The sequence below is a fragment of the Eptesicus fuscus genome, chromosome 18 (genome assembly GCF_027574615.1).
Source record: "Eptesicus fuscus isolate TK198812 chromosome 18, DD_ASM_mEF_20220401, whole genome shotgun sequence".
In the NCBI taxonomy this organism is placed as follows: domain Eukaryota; kingdom Metazoa; phylum Chordata; class Mammalia; order Chiroptera; family Vespertilionidae; genus Eptesicus; species Eptesicus fuscus.
In genome coordinates this window covers 57,718,713-57,737,301 of record NC_072490.1, presented here as the reverse complement: position 1 = coordinate 57,737,301, position 18,589 = coordinate 57,718,713, and the positions used below count along the sequence as shown (strand labels likewise).

The window sequence follows — 18,589 nt, the reverse complement described above, 5'->3', positions numbered from 1 at the left end:
GCGGCGCCGAGCCCGGTGCTGGCCTACAGGCACCCATCTGAGGGCGGGGCTCGCGTCAGTGTGCGGGCAGCGTTTGTGTTCTTGGGAACAGGCTTTCCAGAACTTAGCGTGTGTGTATATACATGTGTTGTCTTTAGGCATGCTCATTGCATGTCCACCTGTTCGGTGGGCTCCGTGACACCTGCTCTGCTTTCCCTCCTGTGCAGACGGGCAGGTCAGAGGATCGGGATGGAAACACGGGGAAGGGGACCCCTAGATTTCACAAGTTGATCCCCTTTTTTGGTAATGAGCAAGGCAGTTGCATGGCCTGGTTCTTATATCTCAGAGAAAGTTGTGCTGTTTTTTGATAGATTTCTTTACCCTGCAGCAGTGAGGTTTTGGATGCCACGTTTAAAGGCCCGTTATGATTCCTGGAAAGTCGGATCTAAGGGGAGAGAGTGAGTCAGCTGTTGCTTCTGAGTTTGCTTCCCACCTGTTAACCAAAACGCCTTCCCAGTCCCTCAGGACGGCATTCACTCTAAACACATGCTTCTGGGCTTAAGTCTCTGCTCAAGGTGGGGCATGTTCTGCACTCACGGAAAGGATATGAAGAAAGATGTAAATTTTTCTGCTTTTCGTTCTTCCACTTGGTTTTTGTGCGGTTTTGAGCGAAGGCAGCCTCCTCTATTGTGTCCACATGTTTAACGTTCCTGCTGGCGCGAGTTTTGTGTGGGGGAACCTGCCCACGTGTCTTTCCAGGTCACCTGACCTTCCTGTGGCTGGCATTTCTCACCCCCTTTAATTATCCAGGCATTCCTCAGCTTTCATGCTTGAATTGTCAACTTATTTTTTTGACTGTTGTTTTTCCTTCTTGAAGTTCTACTCCATGAACTTGGCTATGGCCCTGCCATTTCATTGTGTAGTCCCCACTGCACCTCAGCTTTAAGAACACGCGTGGTTAAGAACTGACAGGAGACGGGACCTGCTCCAGTCCCACCCCACTGCCCGCCGTGACTCGTGCACATGAGAACAGCTCTCCGGAGCCAGCGTTCGCCCGCACACGCGGGAGGCCTCCTCCTCAGGACAGACGGGAGAAGGTCTCGGGCCCGGCAGTGGGGCTGGCGCGGCGCGGCGGTCAGGTGGTCGGTAGGTGGTGGCAGGGACGTTAGCCATCATTGTGTCTGTTGTCGTAGCTGGACACCTTCGCCGAGAGCTGCGCTGGCTCCGGGCCAATGGTTTTGTACCTCGAGAGTAACATGTGGAATGTGGGATGTATTTGTACAGGTAATACTACCTGGCTACCTCCCTCTCTCTCTCTCTCTCTCTCCCTCTCTCTCTCTCTCTCTCTCTCTCATTAGATGGTAAGTACTTTCACATTCAGATCCGTCTTCCGTCTGCCTAGGCTAGGTTTTCTCCAAAAGAAATATGAGACCCAAGGCTTCCAGACCCTCACCCAGGCCAGAGGCTGGGAACCCAGCAGGAGAAACACGTGCTGGGCCTGGGAATTCTCAGGACAGTTTAACCAGAAGACAAAGATCAGAGTCTGAATGTATTTAGCGTTTGAAGAGTGGGGACATTTTTTCTCTCTGAAAGTAGCCTATCTTACTGGAGTGGCCAGTGTTGAGGAGCTTTAGTGTCTGAGTGACTCCCAGGAGTATGCAGCTTGAAATGCACCTTGGTTTTTGCTGTAAGGTTTTCCTCACGAATGGCCCGCGGGCCTGCTGGTGGACCCCGGGGGGAGGGCCCCGGAGAGGAGCAGCAGGCGGAGTGGCACACACCGCAGCCTGGCACACACCGCAGCCGCCGCGTGCACACCTCCTCTGCTGTATAGAAAGACGCAAGCTTTCTGCGCAAAATACCCGGGTTTGAGCACAGAAACTCAACCGTGGATTCTAGGTTCACCTGAAAATAATTTTTTCTCAAGGGAAAAAGGTAACGTATTTGAAACAATACTACTGGAACTTGAACTTGGGCTGACAGTTCCATCCTCAAACACCAGAAGACTGAGCACTCTTGAGGGATAAATGCAGTGAACGAAAAGGACAACTGTTTACAGATTTCTGGCAACATTTGCAGCAGGACCCGCTCCTTGTGCACAACAACTGTTTTAACAGCTGCTTTCCCCTTTCTCTCCCCTCCCCGCCCCTGGAAACCCTCCTGTCAGGTTTCTGAGTCATGATGCAAGAATCCGGGCCTGAGACAAAAAGCAATGGTTCGGCCATCCAGAATGGGTCGGGCAGCGGCAGCCACTTACTAGAGTGCGGGAGCCTTCGGGAAGCGCGGGCCAACGGGGAGGCGCCGGCCGTGGACGTGGCGCCGGCCGACCTGGCCCACGCGCAGCAGCAGCAGGTACTGTGCCGGGCGTCGCGTGGAGGGTGGTGGGTGCCCGCTCCGCCGCTTCCTGTGACGCTGGCCGCGGTGGAGGTCTCGTTTTCACTTGACTGTCTGACGTGCGCAGCATCTCTTAAGCCACCAGCGGGCCAGGGCCCCAGTGCTTGGCTTAGGAGATGAATTCCCAAGCCCGTGGGAGCTGGAAGTCTTGGCAGCCCCCTTGGGGGTGGGGGTGGGGGTGGAGGGCGAGCCTGAGAGGACCCTGGCCATGCCCTCCGAGGCCCAGGTGCGTCAGCAAACCGGGAGTACAACGCGCCTTTGGCAAAGGGCTGCGCAGGGCCTGGATGAAAAAGAATGGCTAACCGACTTAGGAAGCCTTATGAAGGAGAAACACAAATAACGAACGAGAAGTAAGAGGAAAATAAGGGCTTTCTACAAGAGAAAAAACTAAGTGAATAAAAGTAGAAACAAATAGAAATACAGCCAGAATCTGGCAAATTAACAGGCAAAACAGCAACACACAGGCATGGGTGTGAGAAGCGCCGCGGCTGCTGCGGGGCTGCTCGTGCACACGTGGCTGCTGGGATGTGGCTAAGCCCTGTTAGTGTTTTATGTCCTCTCCTTTGGTGGCTCCCCAACATGCACACACATTGGACCCACACATCCCTGCTGTATTCTTCTGTGGGCCTGTGCGTGGGCACTTGTGAGTGACAGGTGAAAATCCCCAGAGGCGGCCCAGGAAGTGGGGCTGTGGCTGAAGTGCTGAGGAAAATGCAGACGAGTGGCTGCATTAGCCCCACGGCGCCTTGTTCCCAGCCTCCCTCGGAGTCAGGCTATGTTACTAGTTGTTGCTAATGATAATGGATGGTCCTTGTTCCATATTAGTCCTTGATTCAGTGGTGCAATACATAGTTATGGTGCCACTTGGCGAAAAGGTGAGAAAAAGAAGGATGCATTTTGGGCCTTTCTGACAGAAACAGAAATTGTTGGGGACAGTGGAGGGGGAGTAGAAAGCCTCCCAGACATTTCCCTGGAACCCTGCCAGAGAAGTGTGGGGATTCCGCCATATTTTATTCTCTTCTTGTTAGGGATTTTTGAAAATATGAGGCATCATTCGATTGCTGGTCTATTGGAATTGGTGGAACCCACTGGGCACACGAAACCTTCAGAGAGAAGGAAAGGGAACCTCAGAGACCAGGCCACGTCGTAGCCCAAGGCTCAGCTCCCTGACTGGGTCTCTGTCGGCTGCCCTGCCCCAGTGCACCTGCCCCGGCATCACATCAGTGGTGCAGGGTTTGCTGCGGAGAGCCTGTGCGTGTGTTAGTCCACGTGGCCTGATGCAGAGCTCTCGGTCAGTGGGGGCAGGACCCACGTGCTGTGCCTGTGCTTGCTTAGGTGGTGCTCCCAGGTGGTCATGGTTTCTATGGAGAATGAAGGACTGGTATTTTGGATGCCATTCTCTATGCCCTCCCATGCAGAGGCCAGGCTCAGTGCTTCTCCCTGGAGGAGTGGGGGTGGGGCTGTTGACCAGTGTGTGGTATGAAGCCACTCGAAATCATTCACTATCTCAAAGTAGTAAGTCAGCCAAAAACTTTACATACCGTATTTTCCGGCATATAAGACGACTTTTTAACCCAGGAAAATCTTCTATACGCCCAGTCGTCTTATACGCCGGAAAATACGATATATACCACACACACACACTCCCCTCATAACAGTAATGACAAATTAACCTCTACAGAAAAAGTTATAAAAGTGCATTTTAACAACATCTTCCTTAAAACACGTCAATAGCAGAGTTAGTTATCACATCACTCCTTTTTATTTTGTTTGTAACCACTTTGTAAAAGATATCAAATAAAGGCCAATACCTTTTGATTCTACTTCAAAATTATTTTTTAATACTTTTAAACTTTTGTTTCTGTTTGCCACGGATATGTTTTTGGGGAAAGAAAGCAGTCGGGTCTCATTGCGGCTCTCACCTCGCGTATTGTGGCGGGCAGGCGGTGGGGTCTTCTAAAACAAAGCACTGACAGCCGCTTGACTCCCCTGAGTGCAGGAGGAGGCTTTAACGGGTTGTTGGGGGAAAAGAAAATCTGTAGATGAAATAAGAAAAAAACCTGCAGGATTCATAAAGTTCAATGGGCTGGAGTTATCAGTTTCCTTCCCCACTGAAACGCAATAATTAAACATTTTGGAGAAATCGCGTGTCAGCATGATGGGCCGGGTTGTTTGCATCCTCTTTCCTCTGCAGGTTTTTACTTGAAGTGAGAATTGCGGCAGTGAGAAAGCACAGCCATGCTGAATTCATTACGCGGCAGTCACACAAAACCGCGGATAAGATTTCAATAACTGCAGGCCACAGTTGAGTAAACAGTTGCACTGAAATTTAATTCCTGTTGACTTTTCCCCCGTTCCTCGCCAGGGGCACATTCTGATTCTGTAGTACAAAGACAACAGGGGTTACAGCTTTGATTAATGTAGGACAGTGGGCGAGAATTAGAGCTGGAAAATATGTTAGAAATCCACAGAACAAAAAGATGGGGCTGAAAACCCTGGGCACAGAAACGAGTTAATTACGACGTCTGTGACTGAATGGGGCAGGGTTTCCACGCACCACTCGGACCATTCATGATCTAGGGGGCATCTCCTCGTGCCAGGGTTTGAAATAAAGACAGTCGAGCCTTTCCGTGTTTGATCAGATTCTCACAGGCAGCTGCAGGTGACAGGGCCCTGCAGAATCAGAGCAGAGCGCTCGCGGCGTCACGGTGGGCCCGGTGGCTGCTCTGCTGGGTTTGATCTAATCGGTGACTAAATTGAGTCCAAATACAATTGTTTGTGTGTTTTTCTGATCACATAGCTGACAAGCTAGATAATGGGGGAAATCTGGCTTTTCCATCTTCTCTTAAAAAAATCAGATCTGCTCCCCCTGAGCTGATGCTTTCACAAGGGCAGCAATTGTAGGGAGAAGAGTCGCTGCTTGAGCCAGGGAGCCACAGCCCTCCAGTCGGCCTCGGTTCCGTCCAGCAGCCTCCCCCCTTGGTGCCCTGGAGTTGGCGATTCTGGTGTGGGAGCTGCCATCATGGCCCAGAAGCCCAGGAGAGGCGCCCCTCAGCTGGAGCCCTCCCGCACACCCACCCACTGCCTCCCTCCCTCCTGCTAAATGTATTGTCTCCGTCATGTTTCAACCCCACTTCTGTCTGGGCTATAAAACTATTACAATAGTTCTCTAGTAATATAATTTGATAGAGTTTCCGAACGTTTTCTTTTAGCCACTGAGTAACTCTTTACCCAATACCATCACTGCTTTTTACTTCCTGTTATGCTGCCCATTTCTGGTCTGTGGAAGTTCTGTGTTGGATATGCACTCCTCCATTATGAAACTCAGCAACAAATACTATTACTGATTGCTAAAGTTTTCTTTTTAAAGAAAGGATTTTAAAATGTCCAAAGCAATTTCATAAACTGTGTGGATTAATGCATTTTAAAAGTCTCGAGTTTAGGAAGCAGTGTTTTATTTCCATGTTGCTCAGATGAGAGCTTTTCAAATAAGCATATCACATAGAGCATCATGTGGAAAAGTTTTTCGTGGACAGCATATGTGGTCAGGTCAGTCAACAGGATGCATCCTGGAAAATGTTTATTCAGTAAAAATGAATAGCTGGCACATAAAACAGGGATTTCTTAACAAGATCCTATTTAATGACGGGTTTTTCAGATTTTTTGTGGGTTCCACCTGGCAGTTTTATTGTCTGCAGTTTGGTATAGGGAGAGCTACTACGGTCACTGGTTTTGAGGTGTGGCTGTCATTTTACATTTAGAGATAGTCTGTAAGAAAGACATAAAAAAGGAAGTTCTATGTGGAATTTAAACATGTATTGTTTCGAGAGTGTGGATAAGCTATGTTTAGTTCATATAGTTTCTTTGATATTTGGCTTAAGGTGTTGGACCTTTTGGCCCAAAAGAGAGTGGTACATGATTTATGTTAATGTTAAAGAAAGAGACAGAATGTTGGATGACTATAAAGGAGGTAAGAGAGGTAGAAAGGATGGGGAGCTTCTAAAAAATCATTCAAGAGAAGGATTCAATGGGAAGGGGCATTCAGCGGGAAGGGGGATTCAGCGGGAGGGGGGATTCAGCGGGAGGGGGGATTCAGTGGGAGGGGGGATTCAGCGGGAAGGGGGGGATTCAGCGGGAAGGAGGGGGATTCAGTGGGAAGGAGGGGGATTCAGTGGGAAGGAGGGGGATTCAGTGGGAAGGGGGATTCAGTGGGAAGGAGGAGGACTCAGTGGGAAGGGGGATTCAGCGGGAAGGGGGATTCAGTGGGAAGGAGGAGGACTCAGTGGGAAGGGGGATTCACTGGGTTGAATTTTGCCCATGAGTTGTGGAGGAGGTAAAGGCTTATTCATTACACAGGATGAGAGAAGCTCAGAGAAATGGGATACATGTGACAGGACTCAAGAAAAGAGCCTTGTTGCCTATGTTCAAAGGGGATGTAGAGAACACACTGTCAGAGCAGCCAGGAGAATCCTGAGTGTATATCCGAGGGTTCTCTGGATGTGAGAAACGTAATTATAATGACCGAAGTGTCAATGTTTCAGCATAAATCAATACGCAAACATTAAAAACTAGAGGCCCGGTGAACGAAATTCGTGCACGGGGGTTGTGAGTCCCTCAGCCCAGCCTGCACCCTCTCCAATATGGGACCCCTTGAGGGATGTCCGACTGCCCGTTTAGGCCCGGCCCGATCCCAGTAGGATCGGGCCTGAACAGGCAGTCGGACATCCCTCTCACAATCCAGGATTGCTGGCTCCCAACTGTTCGCCTGCCTGCCTTCCTGATTGCCCCTAACCACTTCTGCCTGCCAGCCTGATCACCCCCTAACCACTCCCCTGCCAGCCTGATTGATGCATAACTGCTTCCCTGCCAGCCTGATTGCCCCTAACTGCCCTCCCCTGTAGGCCTGGTCACCCCTAACTATCCTCCCCTGCAGGCCTGGGTCCCCCCCCAACTGCCCTTTCTTGCAGGCCCGGTTGCCCCCAACTTCCCTCCTCTGCTGGCCTGGTCACCCCTAACTGCCCTGCCCTGAAGGCTTGATAGTCCCCAACTGCCCTCCCTTGCAGGACTGGTCCCTCCCAACTGCCCTCCCCTGCTGGCCATCTTGTGTCCACATGGGGGCAGCCATCTTTGACCACATGGGGGCAGTCATCTTGTGTGTTGGAATGACAGTCAATTTGCATATTACTCTTTTATTAGATAGGATAGAGGCCAGGTGCACGGGTGGGGGCCAGCTGGTTTGCCCTGAAGGGTGTCCCGGATCAGGGTGGGGGTTCCCTTGGGGCATGGGGCGGCCTGGGCAAGGGGCCTGTGGTGGTTTGCAGGCTGGCCACGCCCTTCTGGCGACCCAAGCAGAGGCCCTGGGATCTGGGATTTATTTATCTTCTATAATTGAAACTTTGTAGCCTTGAGCGGAGGCCAGGGCCAGCCAGGAAGCTTGGCTTCCTCCATTGCCGCAGGCAGCCTAAGCCTCCTGCTCTCTCCAGCTCCGTGACTGCCGCCATTTTTGTTGGGATTTATTTATCTTATATAATTGAAACTTTGTAGCCTTGAGTGGAGGCCAGGGCTGGCCAGAGCGAGCGGGAAGCTTGGCTTCCTCCATTGCCAGGGAAACCCAAGCCTCCTGCTCGCTCCATGGCTGCAGACACCTTTGTTGGGTTAATTTGCATACTCGCTGCTGATTGGCTGGTAGGTGTGGCTTGTGGGTGTAGCAGAGGTACGGTCAATTTGCATGTTTCTCTTTTATTAGTGTAGATTCTTCTCTTCATTTTCAAAATGGCAGAATAGAATCCTTGTAGTTGTTGGCACTAAAAGTACGAGTGGATACTGAGCAGAAGAGAAAGTTGTTCGGCCTACATCTTCAACGTAACGGCCTCTGTAGAAGACAGTGGCTGTCAGTGTGTGGATGGGCAGGCACCCGTGTGAAGGGAGCCACCCTTACTTCTCACTCTCACCCATACTCCCATAAACCTCTCCCAAAATTTCACTGGCCGTTCTTTACCTGTTCCTCACCCTGTACGGAGTCCCCCGTGATGAGGTGGGTCTATAGGGGAAGATGGCAGCAGTGGCCAGTTCTGCCTTATCGTTCTTTTTTTCCTTTGAGAAAGGTCGCTTATGACCTTCTTTAGGAATACCCTCAGGTGGCCTTTTTCATTCCGCTGCCAGGCACAGTTTCTGAAAGGAGGGTCTTTTAACACCATTGGAAGGAAAACATGGCCAGCATAGCTGTGTCCAAATGGGAAACTGCCGGAAGGGAGCGCAGAAGACAGTAATGTTTATAGAGTGCCCTCCGGGGCAGGCACTGCGCGTGGGGCGAGCACCTCCCCTCGCAGGTGGGAGACAACCCAGGCTGTCGTTTTAAAGGGAGCTCTCTGCTAAGCTATACTCTTTTTGGAGACAGAGTTCAAATATCATAGAAAATATTGACGGTCAAAACTATCCTGTAGGAATCGATGCTACAAAATGTTATAGAAAACAACACAAACAAATTGAAATGAAACTGTGATAGGAATTCAGGTAATTCTGGCAAATAATGAAAAAGCAGCCACACAATGAATTTCCATTCAAGAAAGAGCATCTCTTTTATGGCTCTTTCTAGAAAAGGCACACTGCGCCCTGAATGTTAGACTTCGTTCTCTACTCTGTGAGCCTAAACTGGCCTTCCATCCAAACATTGTTTCCAAGGTTTATGGAACATGTGATGTGAGCCTTGTATGGATTCTTTCAAGTTTTGCTTACCAAACAGTTTTGTGTCATTAATCTCTCCACTGGAAACTAAGATGGCACAGGAAACAAGAAGAAAAGGAGCCGTGCGCATCAGATAAGAGAGCAGGACAGTAGAAACACTAGGAGGGAAGTGCGCGTCGCTGCCTTGACAAGATAATTTCAACTCTGACCCCTGAGCTAATAATAATAATAATATACTCACTCTCTCTTGTCTAATCAGAAATCTCTTATGGAACTTTCAGGAGGTCTGACTTCAATGGTAATTTGTTGACAGGTTAGCTTTGATGATTGCAAAGAGTTTGCTTTGCAAAACTTGCCGGCTTCTATCTGCCCTCTGAAGGCAAGGGACCCACTCGCTGCTTTGCAAGTGCTTGCTTTTATTGCCCGCTGGTGCTGAGCAGGCGGAATTGGTCTGTTTGTATAATGCAAACCCATAGCTCCCTGATGAGGTCCAATGCACTTTTAGGTGGTGCACAGAGTACTTGATAAAAAGGGTTACAAGGTGACTGCTTTTATGACAAAGTAGAATAGCATTATAAATGCAAGTGGCAGATGGAGCCACAGAAGGGAAGTTTATGTAGAGAATTGAACCCCATATTAGAAAGGTTCTTTTCATCACTTGGTCTTTGAACTCAAATCTATTATAATTGTGAAGTGTAACTTGTAACATTCCAGAGACCCTTAGCTCAATACTGTTTGATTTGGTTCAGAGAAATACAACCACATTTTTTCTTATCCTCTCTCACAAGGAAATGCTGGCAAGCGAGTTTCACACTGTGACCAGGTCTCTGCTTTATCCCAAGTGAGCTGCCTGGAAAGCATGCGTTACTTGGTTTCCTAGCTTTGGCTTTCTTAAAATTCATTTATTCCTTCGTTTGCATGTTCCTTCCTTTAGCTAATATTTGTTGCGCTTGCCTATGTGTCAGGCAATGGGGGACCAAACTGATGGGTAGCGTGTTGGTGTTGGGAAAGCGTGGGAGTGGCAGTGGAGGAGGTGGGCAGGTTAGGAGGTCAGTGGCTCAGTGTGTGGGAGGCTTGAGTATCTAAGCCAAGGAGTTGGAGAGCAGAAAGGCCAGAGGAGGCAGTGTTCTCAAGGTGAATTAGAAGGCGGGGCCTGGCCTGGCTGGAAGGAAGGAGATGCAGAGAGTGATAGCAGTGACGAGATGCTGCAGCTGGTCCAGAATACAGTGCTGGGCCCTGACCCTCACTCCTCTAGTTGAGGGTACCCTGTTGTTGACCATCTTGCTCCCTGCATTTCTCAACTGCGGTTGAGTCCATCCCATGGCATTCCTGGGCGCAGCACGGCCCCGGGCCCAGGGCACTTATTGGGCAGATGAGTTGTGAGTGCCTGGAACAGAAAGAGGAAGGAAGCCTGGACCAAACGGGCGTGTTGGGAAGCAGCAGGGCCTTTGAATTAGATGTGGAAGCATCAGGGAGGGGGAGTAATGAAGGCTGATTCAGGGTTCCCATCTGAAGACCCACATGGGGCACCAAGAACGGGGAGCATTGCAGGGAGAAGAACCCAGGCCCCCCCTTACCTGTCACTGTTGTGACTCTGGTGACCTGAGAAAGAAAGCACAGATATAATTTGTAAGTAAAGGACGGACTTAGTTCCCAGAGTTCCTTTAAAGAAAAGGTGTTTGAAAGGGGGGCCTCTTATGTTCACTAAAGCTTACTGTTCGACTGTACATGTTTGTTCAGATGAAAATTATGGAGTATTTTCCCTTTAGCCTTTGCCGGTTACTAATGAGTGTATCTTCCGGAGTCACATGGGCGGTGCTGATAAGCTGCTTGTGATCCTGTTGATTGTGGAATGAACTTGTCTCTTGTAGATACTAAAACTAAGACGCTAGATCTGTGATAAAGTCTCTGTTCCACATTGACTCTGCTTAGAATGAGTTTGTTTTTAAAGTGAAGGGGGTGCATTTAGGTTTCTTTTGTTGGAAAGTCCAGTGTGCACTTACGCAACGGCTGGAGCATGGGAAGGCTCCCCTGCCAGGTGCAGGGCAGCTGCCGTCAGGTCTGGCCTGGGTGTGAGCTGCGCCCCGCGGAGGCCACGGGGGAAGGAGCTCTGCGCTCCTCCACCTTCTGCTCAGGCGCCGCCCAGCTCCCGGGCCTCCTCCGGTTCCTCTGTTACACCTGCAAAGGCCACTCCTTTACACCGGACCCAAAATAACCCGACTTCCTGACAGATTCATCTTTACCAAATTCCTGAAAGTAGACCGTTTATTACACGATTCGTCACCCATACCACTGTGAGTAATTGTCAGTATCACAGTCTCTTGTTGGAAGAATCAGCTGACCAGAAATCTGTTTTATCTCCGTGCCTTTTCTCCCCCTCACACTCCCCGCGCACACTGAAGGGGAGCTGACATGGCGTCTTCTCAGTCATTCAAACCCAATAACTTTTCATCTGAAGGTTAAGTGGTGAGATATAAACTAAAAGATGATAATATCAATTCCATGTTCACTGAAGGGCACAATAGACCTCTTTCTGGTAGAGGGAAAATTGTGCATAAAATGTCTTTTGCTTTTCAACAGCAGAGCCATGCCTCTCAGAGCCAAAGAAAGAAAGAGTTTTGGAGAATTTAATAAAATAATACATAGCATCCTAAAGTAAGGCAAAAGTGGCCTTTTATTATTACAATTATTAAGTGTTCATGTTGCAAGGTTGCATGGTAAGAAATAGTTCCATTTTTATTGCCGCCTATATTGACTCCTGTCATCCTTCTGCGAACCAGCAGCCTCTGCAAGGTTAAAGCGGGGGCAGCATGGCGTGATGCTCGCTCACCCGGACTGCGCGGGTGCTAATGTGTACGATAAAGAATACCGTGAGAACTGCGCACCTTCTTCTTTTCCCCTCCAACTTGTGATAGTTCCATTTCAACTCCATAGGAACTCAGCAAATTCAACCTCCAGAAGGGTGAAGTGGAAATGGCTTCACCATGTGCATTTTCTTACGATCTTCTGATTATCTCCTTAGTTTTGTGCTTGTCTTATAAACGCAAAGTCTGTGCTGTGTATTGTATGTGTATGCATGTGTGTTTATCTAGAGACTTCCTGTGCCAGTAACGTCTTTTAGGAGGGGAAGCATCGCACAGAAGCCGAGTATGTGCTATGCACAATCCAGTGGTCCAGAGGATGTTCTGTGACAGCTCACAGTGACAGCAGGTAGGAGTGCATTCTGGAAGGAATTTTACACTTGTCTCGGCCATTTCTTCAGTGTCTTCACCGGGAAGTTCTAGGTACGAAGCACGTGCAAAGCTGCAGATATACCAGGGATTGGTGAACTAAGCCAGGGAAAGGCCACAGCTGACACCTTTTTTTTTATTTTTAAATCCTCACCCGAGAATATGTTTCATTTGATTTTTAGAGAGAGAAGGAGGAGGAGGGAGGAAGGAAGAGAGAAAGAGAGAAACATCGTTATGAGAGAGGAACGTCTACCAGTTGCCTCCCGTACATGCCCCAATTGGGGATCAATCCCACAACCCTTTGGTGTACGGGACGGGGCTCCAGTCACCTGGGCCACGGCAGGACTGCCACCTGTTTCTTCAGGAAGGGTTATTGAGACAGCCACACCACCTCTTTATTACTGCCTGTGCTGCTTTCTCCCTGCAGCAGCGTGGGTGAGTTGTTGCAACAGAAAATAGATGCCTCACAAAGCCTAAAATACTTATTGTCTGGTTCTTTACAAAAAAAAGTTTGTTGACCCCTGGATTAGTGAATGGCAGATGTGGTAAGATTAGCCTTTCAGAACCTTCTACTCTTATTTATAGTGACAAAACTGAGGGATCATCACTTACCTCTTCTAAATTATCTGTCAAAAAATTACCACAATTTAGGACATTGTTTTGCATTTTCTGGAGTGATAACTAGCATACGTGTGGGCTTTCTTCCGAACCATTTAATGGAATGGACCTTACAAAGTAAAGGGTCTCCTGCCATGGGCAGTCCCAAGCCTCGTCAGGCACCTACTCGTCAGGGGAGGTGGGACACAGAGGGAGTCACTTAAATACCAGACGGCCTGGCTGTGGTTCTCCTACAGAGAAAATTCACAGAAGCAGGTAGTGTATCTTATGGTCCTGGCCCCTTGTTTGACTAGAAGATAAAAAGCAATATCCTGAATATCGTCTCCCTGCATTTATAAAATTCATAATCTAATCAGAGTGGAACAAGACATTAACATATGCATTAAATATCAATAAAAATTCCAAGCAAATAAAGATAAGCTGTAGAAGAGATGCAAATGGCTAACCAACAAATGAGTGATTTAAGCAATAAATCTTCAGTGACCCAGAGATGAAGTGTTTCTTTGAGTCTATGTTGGTGGGATTTTTAAAGACCATGGAAAAATTTCGGAAAACGTAATTCAGCATGTATACACCTGCTGCTTTAGTTTAATCCTTTCAATGAGGAGATGCTGGACAGAGGAATATACTGAGCTCTGTGGCTTATGACTCCGGTATTAATGCCTAAGAGACGTGTCTGCATTTTGCCATTGAATTTGGGGTAAGAAAGGGTGGGCTTCTCTTGTGGAACAGCTGGAGTGTGTGCGGGGTAGAGGTCTTTCTGTGCTGGATCAGTGTCTGAGTGTGTTGGTCTCCAGGAAATGGCCAGGCCTGTCCGCTGCACAGACCATTGCTGAGTTGCGTGTACGATTTGAGAAATGGATGCGGGCTGACAAGGCCCTTGGGGTGCTGTCTGTGTTGCACATACTTTACATTACGTTCAGCTAACTCACCAGTGTCGTGTGGCTAGGACAACTGAAACCGTAATACCAATTTTAAAACAGTTGTCAAATTTTGCAGACGTTTGCTCAGTCCAGCTATTTATGAACTGACATCTTTCCCAGGAAATGCATGGGCCTTGTATTGGTTTCTGTTCTCAGTTTGTTGTCAGATATATGAAAATCTCTAGTCTTCCAAGTAAGTGGGTTTCTCTGGCTAATCCTTACCTTTCATTCCATCATTCGTACATTTTGCAGGTTATGGTCCCTTCTTTACCAGTCTGAGGAGACCCAGCACTGTTCGGCTCTGAAAGGTGTGTCTGTAATTTTCTATTATCGTTTCCGGTGCATCATGCCCAGCCCCTCCCCCAATTAAAACCCTGTAGAGCCATGCTGCAGGGTAACTAGTTCACCAGCTGGCCCAGCATTTTGACAAATCTTCATGGCTTTCTCTGTGTTTCATAAATGTTAAGTATATTAGTAGCCTATCTTTACTATGGAAAAGACTTTCCTCTTTTGGCTCTAATTGCTTACCAATGTGTCCCTGGGATTAGTCTGTGGTTATCTTAAATGTAGCATTAAAGGCCAGCTCTGAAGAAAACTGTGGGAAGTAAGGTCATATAAAGCCTCTAAGGTATTTTACGTCCATTCAAACGTGATCACTGTGTTTACAAACTCTTGAACTCTTCTAATTAAACCCCATAAACTAGTGAGAAGCTCTTGCACTAAATCAGCAGAGATAAGAAACGCCCCCCCCTCCCCCCGTAGCACTGGCACTGCCCCCTGTGGCTGATGAGAGTGCAGGTTTGTGTCGCCATCTGGGCCGGTTACTTGGCCTTGGGTATGAAGAGGCTTAGCACAGCCCTGCCCTTTGATTCAGGGGTACACTTTTGCTGAGAGGTTGTGCAGCATTCAGCAGGGTCTCCAAATTTTATGTGTATTGGAATCATCTGGAGGGTGACTTAAAACACAGCTTGCTGGGCCTGCCCTCAGAGGACTTTATTCTGTAGTGCCTGGAGTGGGGCCCAAAAATTGCATTTCTGATACTTTTAATTCATTATCTGCTGCTGTTGGGAGGTCACACTTTGATAGACCCCTCAAAAAGGGAAGAGTATCTAAAAGCATAGACTACGGAGCCGGCCTGGTTGACCCGAATAATGGCTCTGCCCTCACTAGTGGGGTAATTGTGCAAATCAGTTAATTGGTCTGTCTCAGTTTTTACATCCATCAAATTGGAATAAAGTTAGCATTTCATATTCTGAGTAGAATGTAAAATGTTTGCAAAATTGCACAACACATAGTAAATGGTCTATACATATTAGCTGTTGTTCTTATCTTTATGATCATAATTATTACGAATTTAACCTATAGAAATAAGGTGAGACATGCAGAAAGATTTAAACCTGAAGATGTTCATTACAGTAGTATTTATAAGATGAAAAATAAAAAATATCCTAAATCTCTGACATTAGAGGAAATTTTTTGGTTTGTTAATGGGATTGTGGTTTATTTTGTACACTTTACATTTTTCTGCACATTCTAAACTTTCCACACTAACCTCTATTGCCTCTGTAATTAAAATAAAAACTGTTACTAATGTAACTCACAGTCACATTGTTGGGAAACTTTTATGAGATGAATACAGCTGGCAGACAGTACCAACTTGTAGGTGCTCCCACCATCAGATTTGCCAGGCACTAATCATCATTATCTGATAGCATCGATTTGTGACAAGATCAATCAATCTTTTGTCAAAGAAAAGAGAGTATGGTGGGAAAACGCACTGCTTCTCCATCGATGGTTGTCCACTGCGCCCACCCCCAGTTGCTTCCTCATCTGTGGCCAGTCATGGAGCGGATGCTTAGCTGCTGCCCAGTCCTGCTCTTTCCCCCGGAGACTTTTCCACTGCCTGGGAGCTAGGGAAGGCAGAGGAGCATGGCATTCGGACATTGTGGAACCCTCCTGACAAGGCTGACAATCCCCACCGCCCGCACTTACTGCAGGAAGGACGTGCGGCCAGTGATGCCAATCTCTCTGAGCTTTACTGTTTTCATCTGTCAGCGGGCTACTAGCGAGAACTTGCAGAGGGAGTCTGTGAGGAACACATTAAATCAGATGCAGAACGGCCTTAGCTTGTGAAGGGTTTATCAGGGCCCTGTGACTGGTCTTGGTCCTTGTGTCTGAGGAGAGGGAAAGGGTGTGGCTGGAGTCTTAGAGACCCAAGGGGGGCCGGAGGGGACCAGTTGTGTCTCAGTGCTGCTCCACCCCCGCTTCGTTCAGACCCAGGGGGCTGAGAGCTGGTGGCATTCAGGGGGAGCCCTCGCAGCCCAGCCGGGGCCCTCAGCCTGGAATGGGCAATTCTTGTCTCTGCCCTGAGATGATTCATTGAGATAAGCACTCAGTCCCTCTCAACAATCCAGCTCTTCCTGGGGAAAGTGAAGGCTGCAGAGCCCGTTCTTGTAGGCAGTTACTGCCCAATTTACCATTTTAGGACAGAAAACGCATCTTAATAAATACAGAATTTCTCCTACTGACCTACTAGCAACATTACTGAAGGCCCCACACACAAATGTTTTAGATTTAGAGGCAGAGTTAAGGACCCAGTTTGCCTTCAGAATCTGAATTGAATCAGGGTTTTATTTCAGATAAAATCTTTGGGGCTCATAACTTAAAAAACACAACTTTTACTGGCATTACGCAATTTGCCACGGGTCATTTAGCAAAATGTTTGTATATGGAAGCCCAGGTTCTTTTAAGAAAAAGGAGGGGTGGAGGATGGAGATTGGATTTTGCTAAAATCCAGGTGGCATTTCAGTTTATATTTAATTTTAATTGGAAATCAAATACAGGCTAGGGAGAAAAATCTACTGTGTTTTCTTTACTAAGAGTATCCATTGAGGGTGGGGGTGGGGACATGGCTGAGCCGGATTCTAAGAAGCAGCTTTTTTATTGGCATGTCTATTTTTTTTTCTGGCAAACTTCTTGTGCCTGCATTTTCTTTTTTAACATCTCAGTTTTTACACATGGCAGGGTTTTTATGTCTCCATGCTCCTTGCAGCCCTCCCTCTGTAGTTTGCGTGGGCTTGGCACCCAGATCCAGGTCAGCAAATAATGACCTGCGGCAGATAACCGAGGCCTCCGGGCGGCCGCCTGGCAAGCCCTCCTCAGTCCAGGCTGAGGTAACACTTGATTCTTGTGAGGCTGAGACGTTTCTGAAGAATTAGGAAGAAAACATTGCTTTTTTTGAGCTAGAATTTTAGGGGCCTTCCTGTTTGTGAGTATAACTGGCTCTGGGTGCATTTTGTGAAACTCCCTGCAATAGCGGCACAATTACTACAGCTGCCGCTGGGCCAGCGTCGGGTCAGGCCCTCGCTGTGGGCTCTGGGTCCGGCGGGGGTGGCATTCACATCCCCTGTTGAGAGGCCTCCGTCCGCCTCCCTCCCTGCGCAGATGCGTGGATGTGTGTGTTCCTCTCCTGCTGCTTTCTCTGTGGGTCCTAGAACTCTTTAAATTCCTTAGCTGATCCAGCCGCACATTTTATGGATGAAGAAATGAAGCTCGGACAAAATGCAGGCGTTGTCCTCTGATGACGTTTGCGTGGACGCCCTGATGTGTTAGAAGCAGGCCTCTGCGCGGGGCCTGTGGGACGGGGCCGGCCCGTCGCGGTGGCTGCAGCCGGGAAGCGCTCCGGCGGCGGGCACACTGTGACCGGGGCGCGCAGGTCCTGGAGGCCGGGAGTGCGCACCGCAGTGTCCGGAGCGGGGAGCAGGCCGCTGCGCATTGCCATTTGCTTTACACGGCGAGCTTGTTCGGCTGGGTGGGCCTTTCTCTCTTTCACTGACGCTCTTTGTGAACACAGGCAGTTCATACACGGGCATGGCTGTGTTCCAATAAAACTTTATTTGCAGAAACAGCAGAGTTGGGTTGGCCCGTGGGCAGTGTTACCGCCCCGTGCTCGCCGGTGCAGAGGAAATCTTTCCGTGCAGCAGGTCGTACAGTCTCTGCCAGTCACAACATGCCTCAGGATGGATGACTTCTTCTTTCACTTTCTTCTTTAAAAAACCCCAAAACCTCTTCCCAGCTCCATCCTGCCTACCAGGGTGTGGTTCCCGTGCCCAGTCCTGAAAGCCTGGGTTCCAGTGCTGCCCCGGGCGCGCGGCTGGGAAGAGCAGGCGTCCTCGGCACAGCACATGCTGAGGGGACTTGCCGTGCCTGCAGGTCCCTCCTGGACAGGCCTCGTCTTTGTGGCCTGGCCTGTGTCGTCCCCCCCCCCCCCGCCCCCCGTGACCTTCATTGGATTTCTACCTGGAGTGGGTGCGTCCGGACTGGCTCAGGTTTTGTCCTTCTGTGTGGAATGCATAGTTTTACTGATACGATAGCAGTTACTATGTAGCATCAAAAGATAATTCTGTCTCTTTTATGTTTGCAATGTTTTTATGCAGGGCAAGGGACACCTCCCTTCCCTTCCCCCCGCCCCCAAGGAAAAAAAAACACCACACAGAAACTTTTCAGGAGGAGGTGCTTTCCACTCTTGAAACTTTGTAAATGCAGTCAGGTTGGTTGGTGGTGGAGGTGGAGAGAGGATGGGGATTTGGGGCTGAGAGGGAACTGCAATGCCTTCCTGGTTGATTGTTCCTGTCAAACCATGTCCCTTTTCTGGAAATCCTTCGGAATACTGGCTCACGTGCTTGGGTAATAGATGAGAAACGCCATCCGTTGTAGGAAAAAAAGGGGGGCCTGGACCCACAGGGGAAGGAGCGAGCGCTCAGG

General features: G+C 48.7%; 1 protein-coding gene across 7 annotated transcripts in view; it reads left to right on the top strand.

Moving 5' to 3' along the window:
* FOXP1 (forkhead box P1) overlaps window positions 1-18,589 on the top strand; it is a 565,106-nt gene that overhangs the window by 349,575 nt on the left and 196,942 nt on the right. For all 7 annotated transcript variants that reach the window (XR_008558876.1, XR_008558877.1, XM_054729759.1 and 4 more), the window contains one exon: window positions 2,144-2,328. Coding sequence is in view for 5 of the 7 variants with exons in the window: in XM_054729759.1 (XP_054585734.1) it covers window positions 2,155-2,328 (174 nt within the window). In the remaining 2 variants the exon portion in view is untranslated. The remainder of the gene's footprint in view (window positions 1-2,143; window positions 2,329-18,589) is intronic.